Source organism: Cryptomeria japonica, chromosome 8 (assembly GCF_030272615.1).
Source record: "Cryptomeria japonica chromosome 8, Sugi_1.0, whole genome shotgun sequence".
In the NCBI taxonomy this organism is placed as follows: Eukaryota; Viridiplantae; Streptophyta; class Pinopsida; order Cupressales; family Cupressaceae; genus Cryptomeria; species Cryptomeria japonica.
In genome coordinates this window covers 15,576,874-15,593,675 of record NC_081412.1, presented here as the reverse complement: position 1 = coordinate 15,593,675, position 16,802 = coordinate 15,576,874, and the positions used below count along the sequence as shown (strand labels likewise).

The following is a 16,802-nucleotide window of genomic DNA, read 5'->3' as shown; positions in this document are numbered from 1 at the left end:
CTTCATTCAGTAGACTGTTTTCTGAGTCAGCGAACTACAACTTAAGGAAAGCGAACTGATTTCCAGTGATAGCGATCATCACTGGAAGGACAGTGATCATCATCTGAAGGACAACGATCATCATCTGAGTGACAGCGATCATCATTTGTGTGACAGCGAACTATTCTTGAAGACAGCAAACCTCAATCAGCAATCTTCATCTCTGTGACTGCAACCCTGTTTGTGACAGCAACATCCTATGTATTGCAGATAAGTTCATTATACTACCGTGCATAGTTTGCCGATTGCTTCAAGTGTTGAAGCTCATTGTAAAGATACATTTGATTATTGCTTAATAAGATCTGAGAGTTATAGCTGGGTTTTTAACCTCCAAGAGGGAGGTTTTCCCAGGGTATTCTTGGTGTTTCTTGTGCACATTAACTTACTTTCTGTTCTTGCTAGTTAATTTGCTACAGTCTGATCTAAAATTTAAAATTTTCTTAATCACAAAACCCTCCAATTTGCTTTCTTCATCGTACAACCGGGGAGATGGAGTCATCTCTTAGGAGATAATAGAGAGCATCAACAGTAATGATACAAAGTGCAGGGGCAAGGGGGCATCCTTGCCTTATTGATCTAGAAAGGCAAAACCTATCAGATTTCACACCATTGATTTCTACACAGGCCTTAGCATCTGTCATTAGTACGTTGACCTACCTACAGTAGTGCTCCGAAAACCGAAGGCATTCCATCATCATATTGATAAAACCCCTTTCTATTCTATCATATGCTTTTTCAAAGTCCAATAGTAGTATGGCTGCATCTTGTCCCGAGTCTTTAGCCCATCTCATAGCCTCCCAACATGTGAGGAGGTTCTCCAAAATGCATCTTCTCTTTACAAATCCTGTCTGAGTAGGAGATATGATCTTAGGCAGAATGCTCTCTATCCTTTGTGCAAGAACCTTGGCAAGTATTTTATAAGAGACATTTAACAAGGTGACAAGCGTCCAATTTTTGATCAATGTCTTGTCCCCTTCTTTAGGAATAAGTTTTATGACCCTTGTATTTATATCCTTCCCCAATGAGCCATTAATTTCAGCTTCTTTATAGACTTGTAGTAAGTCCTCCGCAATCCAATGCTGACAACTTTTGTAAAATTCAATTGGTAGACCATCAATTCTTGGGGCCTTGCCATTATTAAGAGCTGAGATTGCCTCTTTGATGTCATCTAAAGTGATTCTCTGATTTAACATGATAGCATCTTCTTCAGAGATCTTTCTTGGGATAATGGATTTAAGTTGTCTCCTAGCATTATCTTTTTGTAGTCCACAGTCTTCACTAGTGAATAGTTTTTGATAAAATCTAGCAAAAGACTCTAGAATATCTGTCTGATTGGATATAACCTTACTTTCATCACAGATAGCATTGATATTAATCCCAGCCTCTTTTGCTTTCAATATCTGAAAAAAAATAAATTGGAGCCTTTGTTTGCATGTTCCATCCATTGAATACGGGCTCTAGTCTTAGCCCCTTGTATCTTATCATTTTGAATCTTTCTCAAGGAATTCTTGGCCTTAGACATCCTCTCAGTAGCTTCAGTATTGAAAGGATCTTCTTGTAGTGATCGTTCAGAGTTTTGTAATATAAGGTGAGCTCGCAGTTCTTCTCTTCTAGCATATTTAGCAATCTTTTTGCCAACTGTTTGAAACAAAACTCTCCAACTTGCAACCTTCTGGTTCCATGCCTTTATAGCCCCACCCTCTCTCAGAGTTGTGTTATTGAAGTGTCTGGTGATTAAAATTGCTTGGAAAACTTCTTCCCTATCTAACATGCTGGTGTTTAGTGCAAATCCCATACTGTTATTCCTATTGATACAATTCATATCCCTCTGGCATATAACGGCCTGAATTGGATGATGGTCAGACAGTGTATAGGGAGAAACTTTGTATTGAATCCCCTCATCCTTCTTGCCTATACAGAAAAAATCTTTGTTAAAATAGACTCTGTCAAGTCTGGAGTATATTCTTTTGTTACCCTTTTGCAAGTTGCACCAGGTAAACTAAATGCATTGGTAATCTTTCTTACAACCAGCTAGGGGGTTCAACAATCTAAAGCTTATTCGTCATTGTGTTCTAAAAGAATTGTCCTTCCCCTTTCCATTCAAATTTGGAACTCCGTGTTTTATCCCCAGAGTTTTCTACCATATTAAAGTCCCCTCCCACTATCCATGGAATATTTTCCATATCAAACATACACTTCCACATGTCCATTCCCTGTCTGTATTCATTAGGAGCATACAATGAGCAGATACCAAAAACCGAGTCTTCAACTTTTAACACCACCCACACCACTCTATTACATGGTGAGTGCCCCCATTTAATGACATAATCAGCCCATTTTCTACTAAGAAGAATAGCAACACCTCCTTTTCCTTTCAAATGATTGGTAGTGTAGTAGGAGGCTTCCTTCTAAATGCATTTCATATTAATATCAAGCCAAAAGCCAACTGCTTTAATTTCTTGCAACAAAAGAACATCAATATTCCTATATAGTCTCAAAAATCTTTTAACAACATACTTTCTATCCAGGGTCTCCAACCCTCGAACATTCCAAGAAGCTATGTTTACTTCCATTATCTGATTGACTTCTACATTTTCATTGGAGCTCGGAAGCTGTCAAAACATTTGGGGATATTGCCATTCGGCTTATTCCCTATCTTATCCATATTGGCAGATCCAATTGGTCTACCTCTTCTTTTCTTAACCCCAGGCTCATGATCTGCAGTAAGAAGAGGGGGGTTATTGGTTTTTTGCTTTTTATGTTTACTAGTGCATTTCTTAGATTTAGCAACCTTCTCCCCATACTGTTTCATAGCCTCCACAAGTAACTCTTCCCTTGATCGTGTCCCATAGGGCACCACTGCCCATGAGATTCTTTTCTCTTCCTCATTTGGAGTGTAGGATCCATCTTTTGCCTCAAAATCCATAATTTGTTCACCACCAGTACGATTGGTATCCATCTTGAAGGGAGGGGTAGGAGAGACATCATCTAGAAGTTTTCTCTCAAGTAGGGAGTTAAAGAATACCTCCTTAGGGGATAAAGTATCAACTTTATCACTATGAGCCTCATTTGAAATCTTATCAGAGATGGATACTTCCTCTCTGGAGATGGGAGTGGGAGGCTTCTAGGGCCCACCACCATCACTGGTAGTGACCTTCTTGGGAGTGGGGACTTATTGAACAACTTCTGAGATCTTGCTTTTGGAGTTTCTAGGATGCTCTACACCCTGTCTCTAGTTTCATTAATCTTTTTGAACTTTTCCAATATAATCTGCTGAGCATTCAACTTCCTAGGAGCGGAAGGAGGGGGGCATGATGGAGCAGAATCTCTTCGGTTTAGGGCAAAGTTCAGAGGGGGTGAAGAGATAGAAGAGGATCTGCTCATTTTCCTAATTTCAGCACATAGAGCCTCAAGTTTGTCCATCAACGGGGGAACAGGGGAGGAATCATCCAAATCCTTGGAAGGGTCTGGGTAGGATTCGCCAGTAGGAGAGGTCGGGATCGAAGTGGGATCACAATCAGCGGGGATCGGTGGGTTAGGGTTAGATTAATCATTTAGATTAACAATTTTTGGGGGTTTCTTTTTAGAAACAAGGCAATTTCTTCTCAAGTGGCCTTCTCTCTTCCAGATAAAACAAGAGTTCATTCCTCCCATGTACTCGATAGGGCATGTTAAAATTTCATCTTGAAGCTCAATTTTAATGTCATCTGGCAATTATTTGCTAGGCTCAAAGGCAATCAACATTGTTGTGTTCATATGAGGGAGGAGCGATGTTGTGGCATCCATTTGCAACACATTACCAAGAGGTTCAACCAATTTAGACAAAATGCTCCGAAGAAATGGAGGGACATTTTTAACGGTAATCCATTTAGGGCAAGACCACGCAAGGATTTCCTCTGGATGGCTAGTTGGGTCCCAAGACACTGCTTGAAAGCAGGCGGAGCCTATGTTCCAAAATTGTTGCTTCCTAACAACTTATTTCTTACTGTTAGGGTTATTGAAAAAAATAATAAACAATCCTTTTTGAACCATTCTGCAAAAGGAAAAGGTAAACCCTAACTTCTTCTGCCATACATTTTACAACCAATTGCTTAAATAGTTCCTAGAAGGCAGCCTGCTCATATCCAGGGCCGCCAAGAAGATGGCCGTACTCCTAAGCCTAGTTTTCTCAAACATAATAACATTAGCCATCTGAACATTAGGAGTGACAACAAGGGAAGTGGCGTTAGGAATCTTACCTCCTCGTCCTCCGCCAGTTCCATTTGCAGCATTGTTCTCCTTACGCACAAACCTCGCGCATTCTGGAATCGCCAAGGTGTTTGTGACTGCTTGTTTGAAGGTTTTTTGGCCGTCTCCGTTGCAATTATCTACGGGCGGAAGGACACAACCAGGGGAGTGTGAGTCCATACTACGACGGGAAGGGGGCGCATTAAATTCGCACCAGCCACAAGGGCCGGCTACCTGTTGACGTGTATTTTGTACACTATCAAACACAGAATAAAATACCTAAAGGTACCTTATCCTCTCTTGAGTAAAGTCTTTGATTGCTGAAGATGTCGCAAAAAAGGATCAATCAGGGTGACTCCAATGTTCTTTTATGTAGGGTCTCTACGTGTGGATAAGCACCAGTGGTCGTTGTGATTGCTGTTTCATCAAGGGGGCCTTACGTATCCGAATTGTAGGAACAAGATTTCCTAATACTAATGAATTCCAAAAAGATCAAAAGGGTAAGGTTTGCAAGAGATAAATCCTAATCTAATTCTAAGAATGACTTAACGTAGGCTAAACTTGGCAAGATTCTACCAACTTCAGTATTGCCATGAAATAACAACTTTACTGAAACTGATGCGATCTTCTAGGGTGAATAATGATTTTTAAATCATCAAGAATCATAAGCACTACCATGAAGGTACATATCTATGACTCAATAATGACTGAAGTTTTATGCAATCCAAATATTTCCAGTCGACCACACAAGGCGTCCTTACAATCAGTAAGAAGCTAGTGGTTTGGAACGTGAATCTCACCAAAGATCAAGCCCAACACTTAGTCCTTCAAACTTAAACACTACTTTGACTGAGAATGATTCAAGAAAGTAAACAACCATGAAGATAGCCACAAGAATTGCAATAGAACACCATAACTTCAATATTTTATTGATCTCAAAGCCATCATAAACAACAATTGCTCGAAATTCCTTCTTCAAAGCTCAATCTTGCTACAAAATAACTTGCTTCTCCAAAAGCTCTAAACTCTAACTGTAAATCTTCTAATCTCTCTACTTCTAATTTCTCCTATATCAAAATGAAAAGGAGTGAGGGTATATATAGCATCCTCAATTACAATGAACGGTCCAGATCAAAAGAAGATCAATGGCCAAGATTATGACACCTAAACCCTAATTAGGGTTTATTACAAATAGCCCCCTTTTTATTGAACAATATTAAATGCATAGCCAAATATTAAATTTGGCACAAAAATCTAGGAAACATAGACCAATGATAATTAAGGTGCCACATCATCTATAACAACCTTTCTTCTAGAATCTTATTCCCTTTCCAATGCTCTTTCTTAGCATATGCAATGAATCTAGACACGATTCCTTCGATCTCAGCAATTGGAATCTCGGGAAGATTCCTCATTCGTTCCTCCAAGTGGATGACCTGATCGAAAGCCTTGAGAAGAGCAGTGTCCCATCCAGGTTCAAGTTCTTTGATTTTCTCAATCAGGAGCATGGTAGCAAACATCTGATCTCGTTGCTCATCTGTAATAACATTCTCATCTTTGCAAAAGATGACCTTGACTCTTTCTTCTAATGCTTGCAAATCCACATCTGTCTCAACTTCAATCCTCCTGCCAAGAATAGTACATAATACTTCAAACACCTTGTTCTGGATCGGATGGATAATTTCTTCAATTTGATTGCATTTGTTACTGATGTCTTCAAAAAGAACTTCCTTCATCTGGAGTAGAGTTGACCATTGGAGTAAACTATGAGGTCCCCCATCCATTATCTTTTCTTGTGCTAGGACCTTCCTTGATGTTTGTCTGATTACTTGCAGGACATGAATGATAACATCTTTAGTATGAGCAAAGGCGGCTACTGTTATCATTAGGTTGTGGATGATCTCAAGAACCTGGATAGCTCGATGAATGGTCTGTATCATTCTTGTTGCAAATTCAATAGCAACTGTATGGGATTTGTCAATCCAAGAGCTCATAAGCTGAACCAAACTCCTGACTCTCTCTGCCTCACCAACTGATTCAAGGGGTAGTGCCTGCATAGGAGATACTGCTGGATCCTGACGCCTCAAAGGCTGATTGAGATGGCTAAAGTAGCCTCTCCAAGCACCTCTCTCTCTCTCAAGCTTTCTATTCTTTTCCATTTCTTCCTTAAGCTTGTCCTTAAGTGCTTCAAACGAATCGGTTGCCTCATCCAATGTTTGCTCGGCTGTGAGTGGACCAAGCTCAAATGTCTCTACATCATATTCCTCTGCGAGGATCTCACCTTCATACCTGTCCACTGCTAGTGTAGCTATCTGCAATATCCTGGATCCTGTCTCATCTCTGATCATCTTGGACATCTTAGTAGCCTTCCTCTTTTCTGTCACTTCCTGAGAATTCCCAACAAGGCTTTCTAAATCAATCACATTATCTTCGTCCTCGATCACAATCACCCTTGTCAGTCTCTCCTTTAACCAATCCGGAATGGCAGATCTTGTTTCTCTAACCTGTATCTCCTTAGGCAATGTTTCTTCCTCTCTGGGAGGAGATGTCACTTCATCACCATCCTTGTCTTCATGTAACTCATTAACCTGGAGAGATCGGCTTGATGAACGTTGAGGTGCCTGTCCTTCTTCATGTTTATCGTTTTGTACCATTGATTCCATAGATTCCTCCATTTCAAGTGTCCTCTTCTCTTGTCGAGAAGATGTGCCGGATGAACGATCTCGATTGGCCTCTTGCTTCTTCTTGGAGGATTCTCTTTTCTCAGGTCTCTCTTTTCTCTTTGAGCCTCTAGGATGGGGATTGCCTTCACTGGCGCTTCGAAGATTGCCTTCGCTCGTGCCTCTGGGATGAAGATTACCTTCACTTACATTTGCTCCTCCTTCGCCTGGCCTTTCCTCCAAAGTAAAAGTCATAGATATGCCCTGCTCTCTCAACTTTTGATGTTGCACATCAACCCATCTGCGAGTACAAGACAAAACTGGAGCCATCAAGGCATCTGGATCCAAAATTTCAGGTTCATTCCAATCTAGCCTCATTGCTTTGTTTTCTCGGTCATAAGATGATTGGAGATGTCTGCCACTGTCCTGAACTTGGTCGGCCACTCTGTAAATTTTGCATTTCCTGATGAAGTCTAAAGGCAATCTGGAATGCATCTTTCTTTTTACTTCAAAATCATCTGAGAGATTCATCAAAAAGTCTTCTACCTGAAACTCATGCTTGTATTTTCTACCGACTGTCTCTTCTATATATCCATAAGGATCAAAACTCTCTCTCAAGGCAAAGAATGAAAATGAATATAAGGCCAACTCCTTTTCTGCATCATCCATGGCTAGAGCATTAGGACATACCTCAACTGAATTGCCTAGTATGATTGGCACAGGAACTCCATTTCCATGCCTGTGTCTGAATGCCTTCGCATAAGCTGCCAACTGTCTAGCCACCTCAAGTAACACTATTCTGTCTGTTGGATATCTCGGCAACATGTAGGGAGGTGAAGGACATCCATGAACTCTAATATATGTAAACTTCTGAAATTGGATGAACCAAGCACCATACCTCTTTACAAGCTCTTGTGCATCTTGAGATAGCCGATTGTGAATCCCGCCTTGCAATGCTCTGGTGATGTTCATCGTGAAGGTATCATTGACCAACTTGTAGTCACTTCCTGGAGGATGATGCAAATGAACATAGGAATCACAAACTCTGACTTCCCCGGGCCCTCTTCCGATCACTCCTCTGTGAGGTAGTCCTGCATATTCAAAACTCCTGATCAAGGCATATATGATGTATGAACTCATGTGGAAAGACTTGGTAGCCTTCAGTTTTCTTAACTGCACGTCCAAGCAATGGCTAATCATTCTAGCCCAATGAATTGTTCCTTTTCCTTGAACTATCACTTGGATGAAGTAGAACATCCACTTCTCAAAATAGAAGGCTTGAGGAGCCCCTGTAACTCGGTTGAGTAATGTTATCAAATCTCTGTACTCCTCCTGGAAGTCGATCCTATGTGGTGTGTTCGGAATCTTGCTCAGGCGAGGACGACTCTTGAGTAACCAATTCTTGTTGATGATGCTCAAGCAAGTGTCTGGATCATCTTCGTACATGGACCTGGCTCCTTCTAAGCTTTTATAGATCATATCTCTGTGCTCCGGAAGATGGAAAGCCTCACTTATAGCCTCCTCTGAAAGGTAAGCCAAAGTGTTTCCTTCCTTGGACACGATCGATCTTGATTGTGGATCATAATGGCAAGCACACTCGATCATCAACTCATGGCACTGGATTGCTGGAGGGAAGCCGACCGCCTTGATAATGCCACTTTCAATTATTCTCCTTGCGACAGGGGATGGCTTGCCAATGTAAGGGACCTCTCGAAACTTCTTCGTACTGAAGTTTCCCAAGTTGGTATTTCCAATGTTGCTCCATTTCGACACGATCTTGGTCTCCGATTCTTCGTTCTTTTGATCTTCCTTCATGAGGGCTGGACGACTGGTAGATGCTCCTGCCTTTGGGGTCGCCATCGTGACACCTACACAACATTTCATAATGAGTAATAGATTTCACAATGTAGAAATATAGATTAAAATTTAAATTTAGGAAACTTCATGATAAATCCTTAAATTATCTTTTCCTAAATATAACGATGCAATTCAGAATTCAAGATTCTAAATTCAAATTCAAAATTGAGGCTAGGACGATTCAAAATTCAAAATTTGGACAAGGGAGATCTTGCCATACCTTTCTTGAGAACTAACTCTAAAAAGTGATGCAAAAATTAAGGAAGTTTGCTAGGCAAAAATGGAGATCGAAGTCTTCAACGTGAGCTTCTTCTAGCAAATGCGCCTCCTTCATCAACTTCACCACCTTGGTCTTCGACGCCTTGAGGGAAACTCGCTCCACCTCTAACCTCTAACAAAGTTCGCACTCTTCCTTGGATTGAAATTTCGCTCTTCTCCTTGGATCAAAATTCGCACTTTCTCCAAATCGCATATGAACAACGATTGAATGATGGATTAAAATGTTTCAAAATACCCTTCTTATATAGGCGCTCATCTCTTTAATTGCCCATAGGCCGACTTAGAAAATAAGGCAAATAATAAACAAAATTTAAATAAAAAGGAGGCCGACTTTTGTAAAAAACATTAAAATAGTATCCCCAAGCGCTCTCCCTTTTTATTTAATTTAATAATTAATTAATTTAAATGCCTTTGTAATTAATAATTTCGATTTTTTTAAAGGCTAAATTAATTATTAAATGCCTTATGCACTATTTTTAAATGCCAATTTAATTAAATATTTCAAAGTTTTTATCGAATTTAGCATTTAATGTATTTCAAAAAATTATTGGCGCCTAGGCATGGGAGGAATTTGGGACTTTAATCAAATTCGCTCTGGTCCCTGGGAGAGGGATAGGAGCTAACTTGCATTTTGGTCCTCCATCTTTCATTCTTCACGTTTGAAACTTCATCCTCTACGTCCAAAATGGGGTTCTCGCTTGGTATTTTGAGTTTAACCTATTCCATCTTTGGAATGAATGCCTTTTAAACCATTTTCGCCCTGGTCCCTTGGTGAGGGATAGAAGCGATTTTTGCTTTTCCTCCTTGGCCCTTATCTTTTAAATCGTCAAATCAACTTGTGAGGGCAATTGATGATCCTTGTTTGTTCTACGCATGCCAAACTTGTCTCTCCAAGACCAAATGAGCCCTCCTAAGGATTCTTCGCCCTGGTCCTTGACTGAAGGACAGGAGCAAATTTTGCATTTGAGCTCAAAATTGTTGATTCTTGAGGTTAATTCCACGTTCGTCGTCCTTCGAAAGTCATTTTTTGACCTTGTGTAACCTTGCCTTGACGTAACTTTTGAAGGGAATGGTTGATTCTGTAGAAATCGCCCTGGTCCTCCAGTGAAGGACAGGAGCGATTTTGCATTTATGGCACAAATCCTTAATCATATTAACATCGAATTTTCTTCAAGGCGTAAAACATTGTTTCTTACTCCATCTTGAACGTTTGAAACGAAAGAGGCATTTAAAAATTAGGCATACTTGACTATTTCGCTCTGGTCCCTTGGTGAGGGACAGGAGCGCCTTGGCCATCGCTCGTCCAGTCTTGCGGTCTTTGCAACTTTGTTTTCCTTTAAAGTATTCCCAATATCGTCTCCATCATGTGCCTTGGCTTGGATTCACCTAAATTTGGCGGAATAGACTTGATAATACATTTTTCGCCCTGGTCCCTGGGAGAGGGACAGGAGCGCTTTGGGCAAAATAGGTCTCACTTGTGCTTTACAATCTTCAAATTTATCTTCAATAGAGTGATTACGCCTTCCTTTACTCATCCCAAACGTAAAACTTACTTCACCTTCGCCCAAAATTTGTCTTTTGAGAAAATCGCTCTGGTCCTTGGGAGAGGGACAGGAGCTATCTTTGAAATTTGCCTTGGTCCCTGAGAGAGGGATAGGAGCGAACTTGTCATCTTAGCACATTTCCTTGCTTGCCAATTACTTCAAATTATATTCAATGGACAAAACATGCCCTCCTTGATCTCCTCGAATCAAAAAATTGTCTTGGCCTTGCAAGGACAGTGCAACTTTGAGAAACAAGCTCCGGTCCTTCAATGAGGGACAGGAGCGATTTTTGTCCTTAAGGTCAAATGTTCAACTTTTATTGCAAACGACTAAGTCTAGAAACTCCATTATGTTGATTTCATCCCTTATTGCGTCCCTGACGCTTCAATTTGATCAACTAAGGCCAAAAATGCCCTAAGTAAGCCATTTCGCCTTGGTCCCTGGGAGAGGGACAGGAGCGATTTGGCCTTAAACCTTAAAAAACTTGCCATTTTGAGTCTCAAAAAATCTTCCAAATCTTCAATTCATGCTCGATTGTATCTCCTGGCGACCCTGCACAAGACAAATGAAATAAGTCAATAACTGAGATGCATAAAATACCAATTTCGCCCTGGTCCCTGGGAGAGGGACAGGAGCGATTTTGCCTCTATAGGCCAAAATATCAAGAATTTAGGCTTTCAATCACTTCACAAGGCATAATTAGGTCATCTCCAAGGCCAGGGGTCAATTATCAAACCTTCCAAAATTTGGTCAAAATTCACCCGGACAAATTTGCACAATTCCATCATTAACACTAGGTAAAATTTGAACTTACTTTCAAAATTCCGACTGGACCCAGACAGACTCATCTTATTTCAAAATTGCAACCCTCGGGAGGAGGCTTAATAATCTTTCAAAATTTGACTGGACTGCGGCTTGAAAATATCAACAGGAAACTCCTAAGGCTTAACCCTAGTCCAGACGACTCACTCACTTACCCAAAACCCTAAAAGCAGAGAGAAGAATAGGCAAAACCGGGCAAAAAAGAGGGGGTCCCCATTTTAATGGGGCGATGTGTGAAATAGTCACAACACTACCTCACAGCCTGCGCGAGGCAAGCCTTACACGCAAGGCCGACCAAGCTCTGTGCAATGTAGTTATTGCAGAGCGCTGAGCCCTCGTCCATCCCCAAAACAATTTAATATTTTCAAATAATTTAGTTAATTTAAAAGTTGGTATCTAACCTAGAAGGTTTAATGCCATGAAAATATTGAAGAACGTTTAGACCAAGCTGCATTGTATGCATGCGACTGCTGATGCCTCACCAGCATGGAAATGCATCTTATATATCATTTTGTTTGTGTGGGAACTGGATATGACGCCACTGTATCTGAGCAATATATGTTCCAATTCAGTCCCAATGGTTAAGAATCAAAACATCTGTGGACATGTTAATGCCCTCAATAACATCAGTTGTAAGATATGTTCTGGAATACTCTATTTCTGTCCATAAAGTCTACCTATGTCAAATGAGAAAGCTCTGTGGATTTGTTAATGGCTTAATGATAGCAGTTGTCCCCTATTTCTGTCCCTAAAGTTCTCACATGTCCAACAAGAGGAAAAAGGTTGAAGAGTAAAAATAATGTTCTCACATGACACAAGTACCAAATTTTGTGAGCTCCTTAAATTCTTTAGTATCAAACGCCAATTTGGCCAGTAAAGACAATATATGATCTTTATGTTCAAAATTAGGATTGTTGTGGAAATTAAAATGGGTGTTGTATCTAGTGTTTTGATGTTGTCCTCAATGCTATCTTTGGATTCACATCCTATCTCTCGTAGCCTTTGTCTCTAAAACTCTTCAAATAATTTGAATGTACTGTTGTTTGCTTATCTGAGAATTGAAGGGTTACTGATGGCTGCTGCATTTAGGACATTGGGGATTTGTGTAAAAGAAATTTGTGATATGAGGATGGTAGCATAAGTTTGTATCATAACTTTTAAATAGGACTTTTCACTATTCATCAGATATTATCAGCCAATAGAAATTCTCCTTTTAACATTTTCTTCTTCTTTGCATATTAATTTTATTAATATTACCAATTTGACACCTAAATATCTAGAATGAAAAGATGAAAGGCCTAAAATTTTTCAACTATGAAAATATTGAGAACCACAGATCTACCTTTAAAGAGAATAAAGAAGTGGATGATGTGAGGTTTAAGGTGATTCTCAGTTTGGGTTTGAAGTGTCAACTCAATAAGCAGCAGGTAGTATATGCTCCCGATTAAAGGCTTTGTGCAGATATGCAGTTTGCTGTTTGATCCAACATAGCCCCTTCTTGAATTTGCCATTAATTTCCTTTTATTTGGAGTCCAAATCACTGGTAGGTATGTGTTAGGTGTGCACTATTTGTCAGCATATTTAAGTACAGCTATACAACAGTGAATAGTCACCTTTTTTTGGCGAAATGGGAGATGAAATGTCCATACAGATAAAGTTAACTGTCATTCAAAATATGAATTTATTGGGTTGCAACAGCAGTAACTGGCTTTTAAAGCATAAGGGTTTTTTCAGTAGTCAGCTACCACAACTATATTAATGATTTGGTGGAGGGTGTTTTACATCTATTGTTTTTCTTTTTCATGTGATACACTGATATATGAGCTAATGCTTATTGAAGCATAAGGGTTTTTTCAGTAGTCATGCTACCACAACTATATTAATGATTTGGTGGAGGGTGTTTTACATCTATTGTTTTTCTTTTTCATGTGATACACTGATATATGAGCTAATGCTTATTGTGCTTCAGGAGTTGGGAATCAAACTTAAAGAGCTCCGCAGTTCATTGCTTTTGGCATCTGCAGGTGGGATGCCAGATGAAGAATGGGAGAAGCAATTAAATACTGCCAAGGATTCAGAAAATACTGATTTGTTAATATACCTTTGGAGGAACTTTAATGATGATGTTTCAAAATGGATGACAGCGAAAGCTAAGAGAAATCAAGTGCACTTGAATGAAAAAATTGATGATGATGAATATGCTGACCTGAAGAAGTTGTTTCCCACCCTTTTAATTGAAGGTTTTTCTCCTGCTGGAGTCACAGCTGCGGCTGCTATTGCTGCTGCTGAAGCTTTTTCACACGAGGGTTCCAAAAATACAGAAGTAAGTATCTTTATCAAATCCTTCTAAGCCAAAGGAATTCCATGGCAAGTTACTTGAGAATAGTATTTACGTGCTCATATTTAGAAAATCATTAGGGGTTTTCTAAATTCCAATACAGCAAGACTAATTAATAATGTTGTGAAAGGGTGAAAGATATAAAATTTGAATGCTTGTTGGCTCTAAACTAGTTCTCATAGTTTTTGTTTTCCTATGCAATGCTCAGCTTGTTAGTGATTTATACAAATAAATGACTTTCAATGATCAATTGTAATGTATGAGTATTTACTTTATTATTAAATGTTTTAGAAAGCTGGTACAGCTTATTTTGAGGCTTTTCCACTGAAAATGTACATATTCTTTTTTTTTTTTTTTAAGGTAAGTGCTATCTTTAATGGGGGTAGCTCCCTCTATTACTTTAAAAAAATGTACATATTCTTGTTCACTATGCATTTTATATTTTGTGAAAAATAAATTTGCAATTTGATAGTTGTGTTTTGAATAATTCAAATGTTTGGGATATAATGATAGATTTTCCTCAATGAATCATTTTGTACTAGATTGGTAGGATATTTCTTTGAGCAGCGATGCAATACATGGTGATTACTACAATTAGATAATGAATTAGGATGGAAATAATTCCTATTGCTTGAGCAAAAACTGCAGCATTCTTCACTTTAAAATATCTTGGTTTGTATATTATTGGAAGATCTCCCAAGTCACTCCAAAATCGGGAGTCCACAAATTGGAATACAGATTCTTCATATTGTGACAAGGATACAATAAGTAATATCGACAGATGATAGAGAAGATCAAGGGGACCATAATAACAAACCTTGATGAAAACCTAAAAAATAATCCTAAACTTAAAATTCAGGGGTAACGTAAGTAGTTAAGCCTAGACATGTAAAGGGAAGAGGATTTAGTGTATTCCATGCTACATCGAGGGTGTGTCCTCAACTCCATAGGGTCAAGTATACCATCTGACAATTGATAAGAGGATATGTTGCATCCCATGCTACAATGTGGGTCCATCCTCAATCCCAAGGATTTCCACAAGTAGTGAACCCACCTAGCCTGATGGATTTCAACTTCAATTTCCTATAGGCTACTAACGACAAGTCTGTCCACCCAAGAAGAAGTAGCTTTCAACATATACCACTTGGTGACCTTAGTGATATTATTAGCTATCTTCTTCACAATCTCGGGTAACATGTGGGATCGTTCACTCTCATGCTATAGGTGATTACTATTGAACCCTCCTTATACAACGGTTAGCTCCGGTTACTATTACTTGCATGGTATGGCAACTACCCATGCAATCATTTCCCTTATTAAATATCAGATAGCCCCTAGCAATCCTTCACCTTCATAAACTAAGTAAATGACGATTAATCCAAAAGATACCACAGTAGCTCTAAGCATTCGCCATTGGAACAATCCAATAATAGTTTGCTAATTGTTATTGTATCATAACTAGGGTAGCTTCTGGCAACCTTTACCTTTGTGAACTAGGTGAATGTCGACTAATCCCTTGTAGTGGCCCAGACGTTGATCATTGGCACGATCCAATGAATGCTTGTCATTGCACAAATATCTCTATTGTTCACACTTGTGGGGATCTTACATAACAAGATTCACAATACTGGTCAAGTGGATCAAGATAAGCATACCATAATTGAGCAATTTAGGAGCCAATAGGTCTAGGTTTAAATTTTATAGACACATAACTAGCACATAGAACCAACACAAGATGGCCTTGTCTCAAAATGTACTAAGACAAATATCGATTATGCAATGTCCCCTTCCTAAGCATTGACAACTTGGTGACAATTAGCCTTTTCAGTGGGTTCCTATAGGCTAATGTGGTGGGGTTATGGAACTCTTTGAGACCTGGAGACCTTGTGGTTCAACTTATTTTGTATTTACATGTGATGGCTTGAGCTGAGTTTAATATGTAATGTCCCCATTTTAGCGTGACATCAGATGATGTGTCGTTAGCTCGTTTTGCCATGGTCCCGAGGGCTAACCAGGACTTTACAAGGATCAGTGAAGGATTTGGCCTAGGCGATTTCAGTTTCAGGCCAATCAGAGGTGTTCTGATAGGGTTTCCAGATACTTACTATTTATAGTAAGTTGTGGCTTAGTGTTTGGTAATATTTGAAGCAATTTTGGATGTCAATATTTTGGTGCATTGAATTCTTCATCAGGATTGCTAATTTAATGAGCCATTAATTAATTGGGCAAAAAATTAAAAGTTCCTAAAGTTAATTTAAATATTTAACTTTAGTGTTTATTTAATGCTGGGACTAATGTTGGGAAAGGAAATATTAAAAGTCCCCTTGAAATGGGAGACATAAGGAGATAATGTTATTTTATTATGACGTTCTTTAGTCCCACATTGCTGGTGCATTGGGACTTGTGCCCAAAAAGAGCTATAAATGAGAGCTTTTAATGCTGAAGTGAACATCTTGGAAATGGCGTATTCTTGAAATTTAAGTTTCTGGAGTAATCTAGAGATTTTCTTGGCTTTTGAGGACGAAATCCCTCAGAAGTAACATTTCTTACGCCTGTGAAAGACCAAGTCTGAGAAATTAAGTATGAAATGACATTGAATGAAAGTGGGCATTGATATGGACTGCGATTACACAGCTCGAAGGGAAAATCGCAGGGCTTAGTGACTAATTTGCAGAATCTAGTTTCTGGTATCTACTAGGAGCCAGCAGTAGAGTCATATTGAAGTTGTACGATTTGTTGAGGAGAAGTCCCATTCCTACTTAAGCCGCAACCTACATAGGAGAAGCACTTAGCGGATATATTGTTGAAGGTGATACCCATATCTCCAACGCTGGTAGCGAATAACAACTGGCAATGTTGGTCGCAGCAAGGAGAGCAGAGAAATCAAGGCGTAGTTAAGTGAAGACCAGCAAGTGTACATTCACAGGGGTAATTGTGTGGAGCTGGCCGTCTCACTCCAGACAGAGCTGCGTTACTCTTGAGTTCTGCCGCCCATGCAATTAGCCGGGGGTAATGGTTGCAGAGTTAGGAGTGCCA

The 16,802-nt window shown here is 39.4% G+C and overlaps 1 protein-coding gene across 1 annotated transcript in view; it reads left to right on the top strand.

Moving 5' to 3' along the window:
* LOC131048800 (uncharacterized) overlaps positions 1 to 16,802 on the top strand; it is a 240,750-nt gene that overhangs the window by 187,273 nt on the left and 36,675 nt on the right. Inside the window, exon 13 of the mRNA XM_057982872.2 lies at positions 13,398 to 13,751. Coding sequence (XP_057838855.1) covers positions 13,398 to 13,751 — 354 coding nt within the window. The remainder of the gene's footprint in view (positions 1 to 13,397; positions 13,752 to 16,802) is intronic.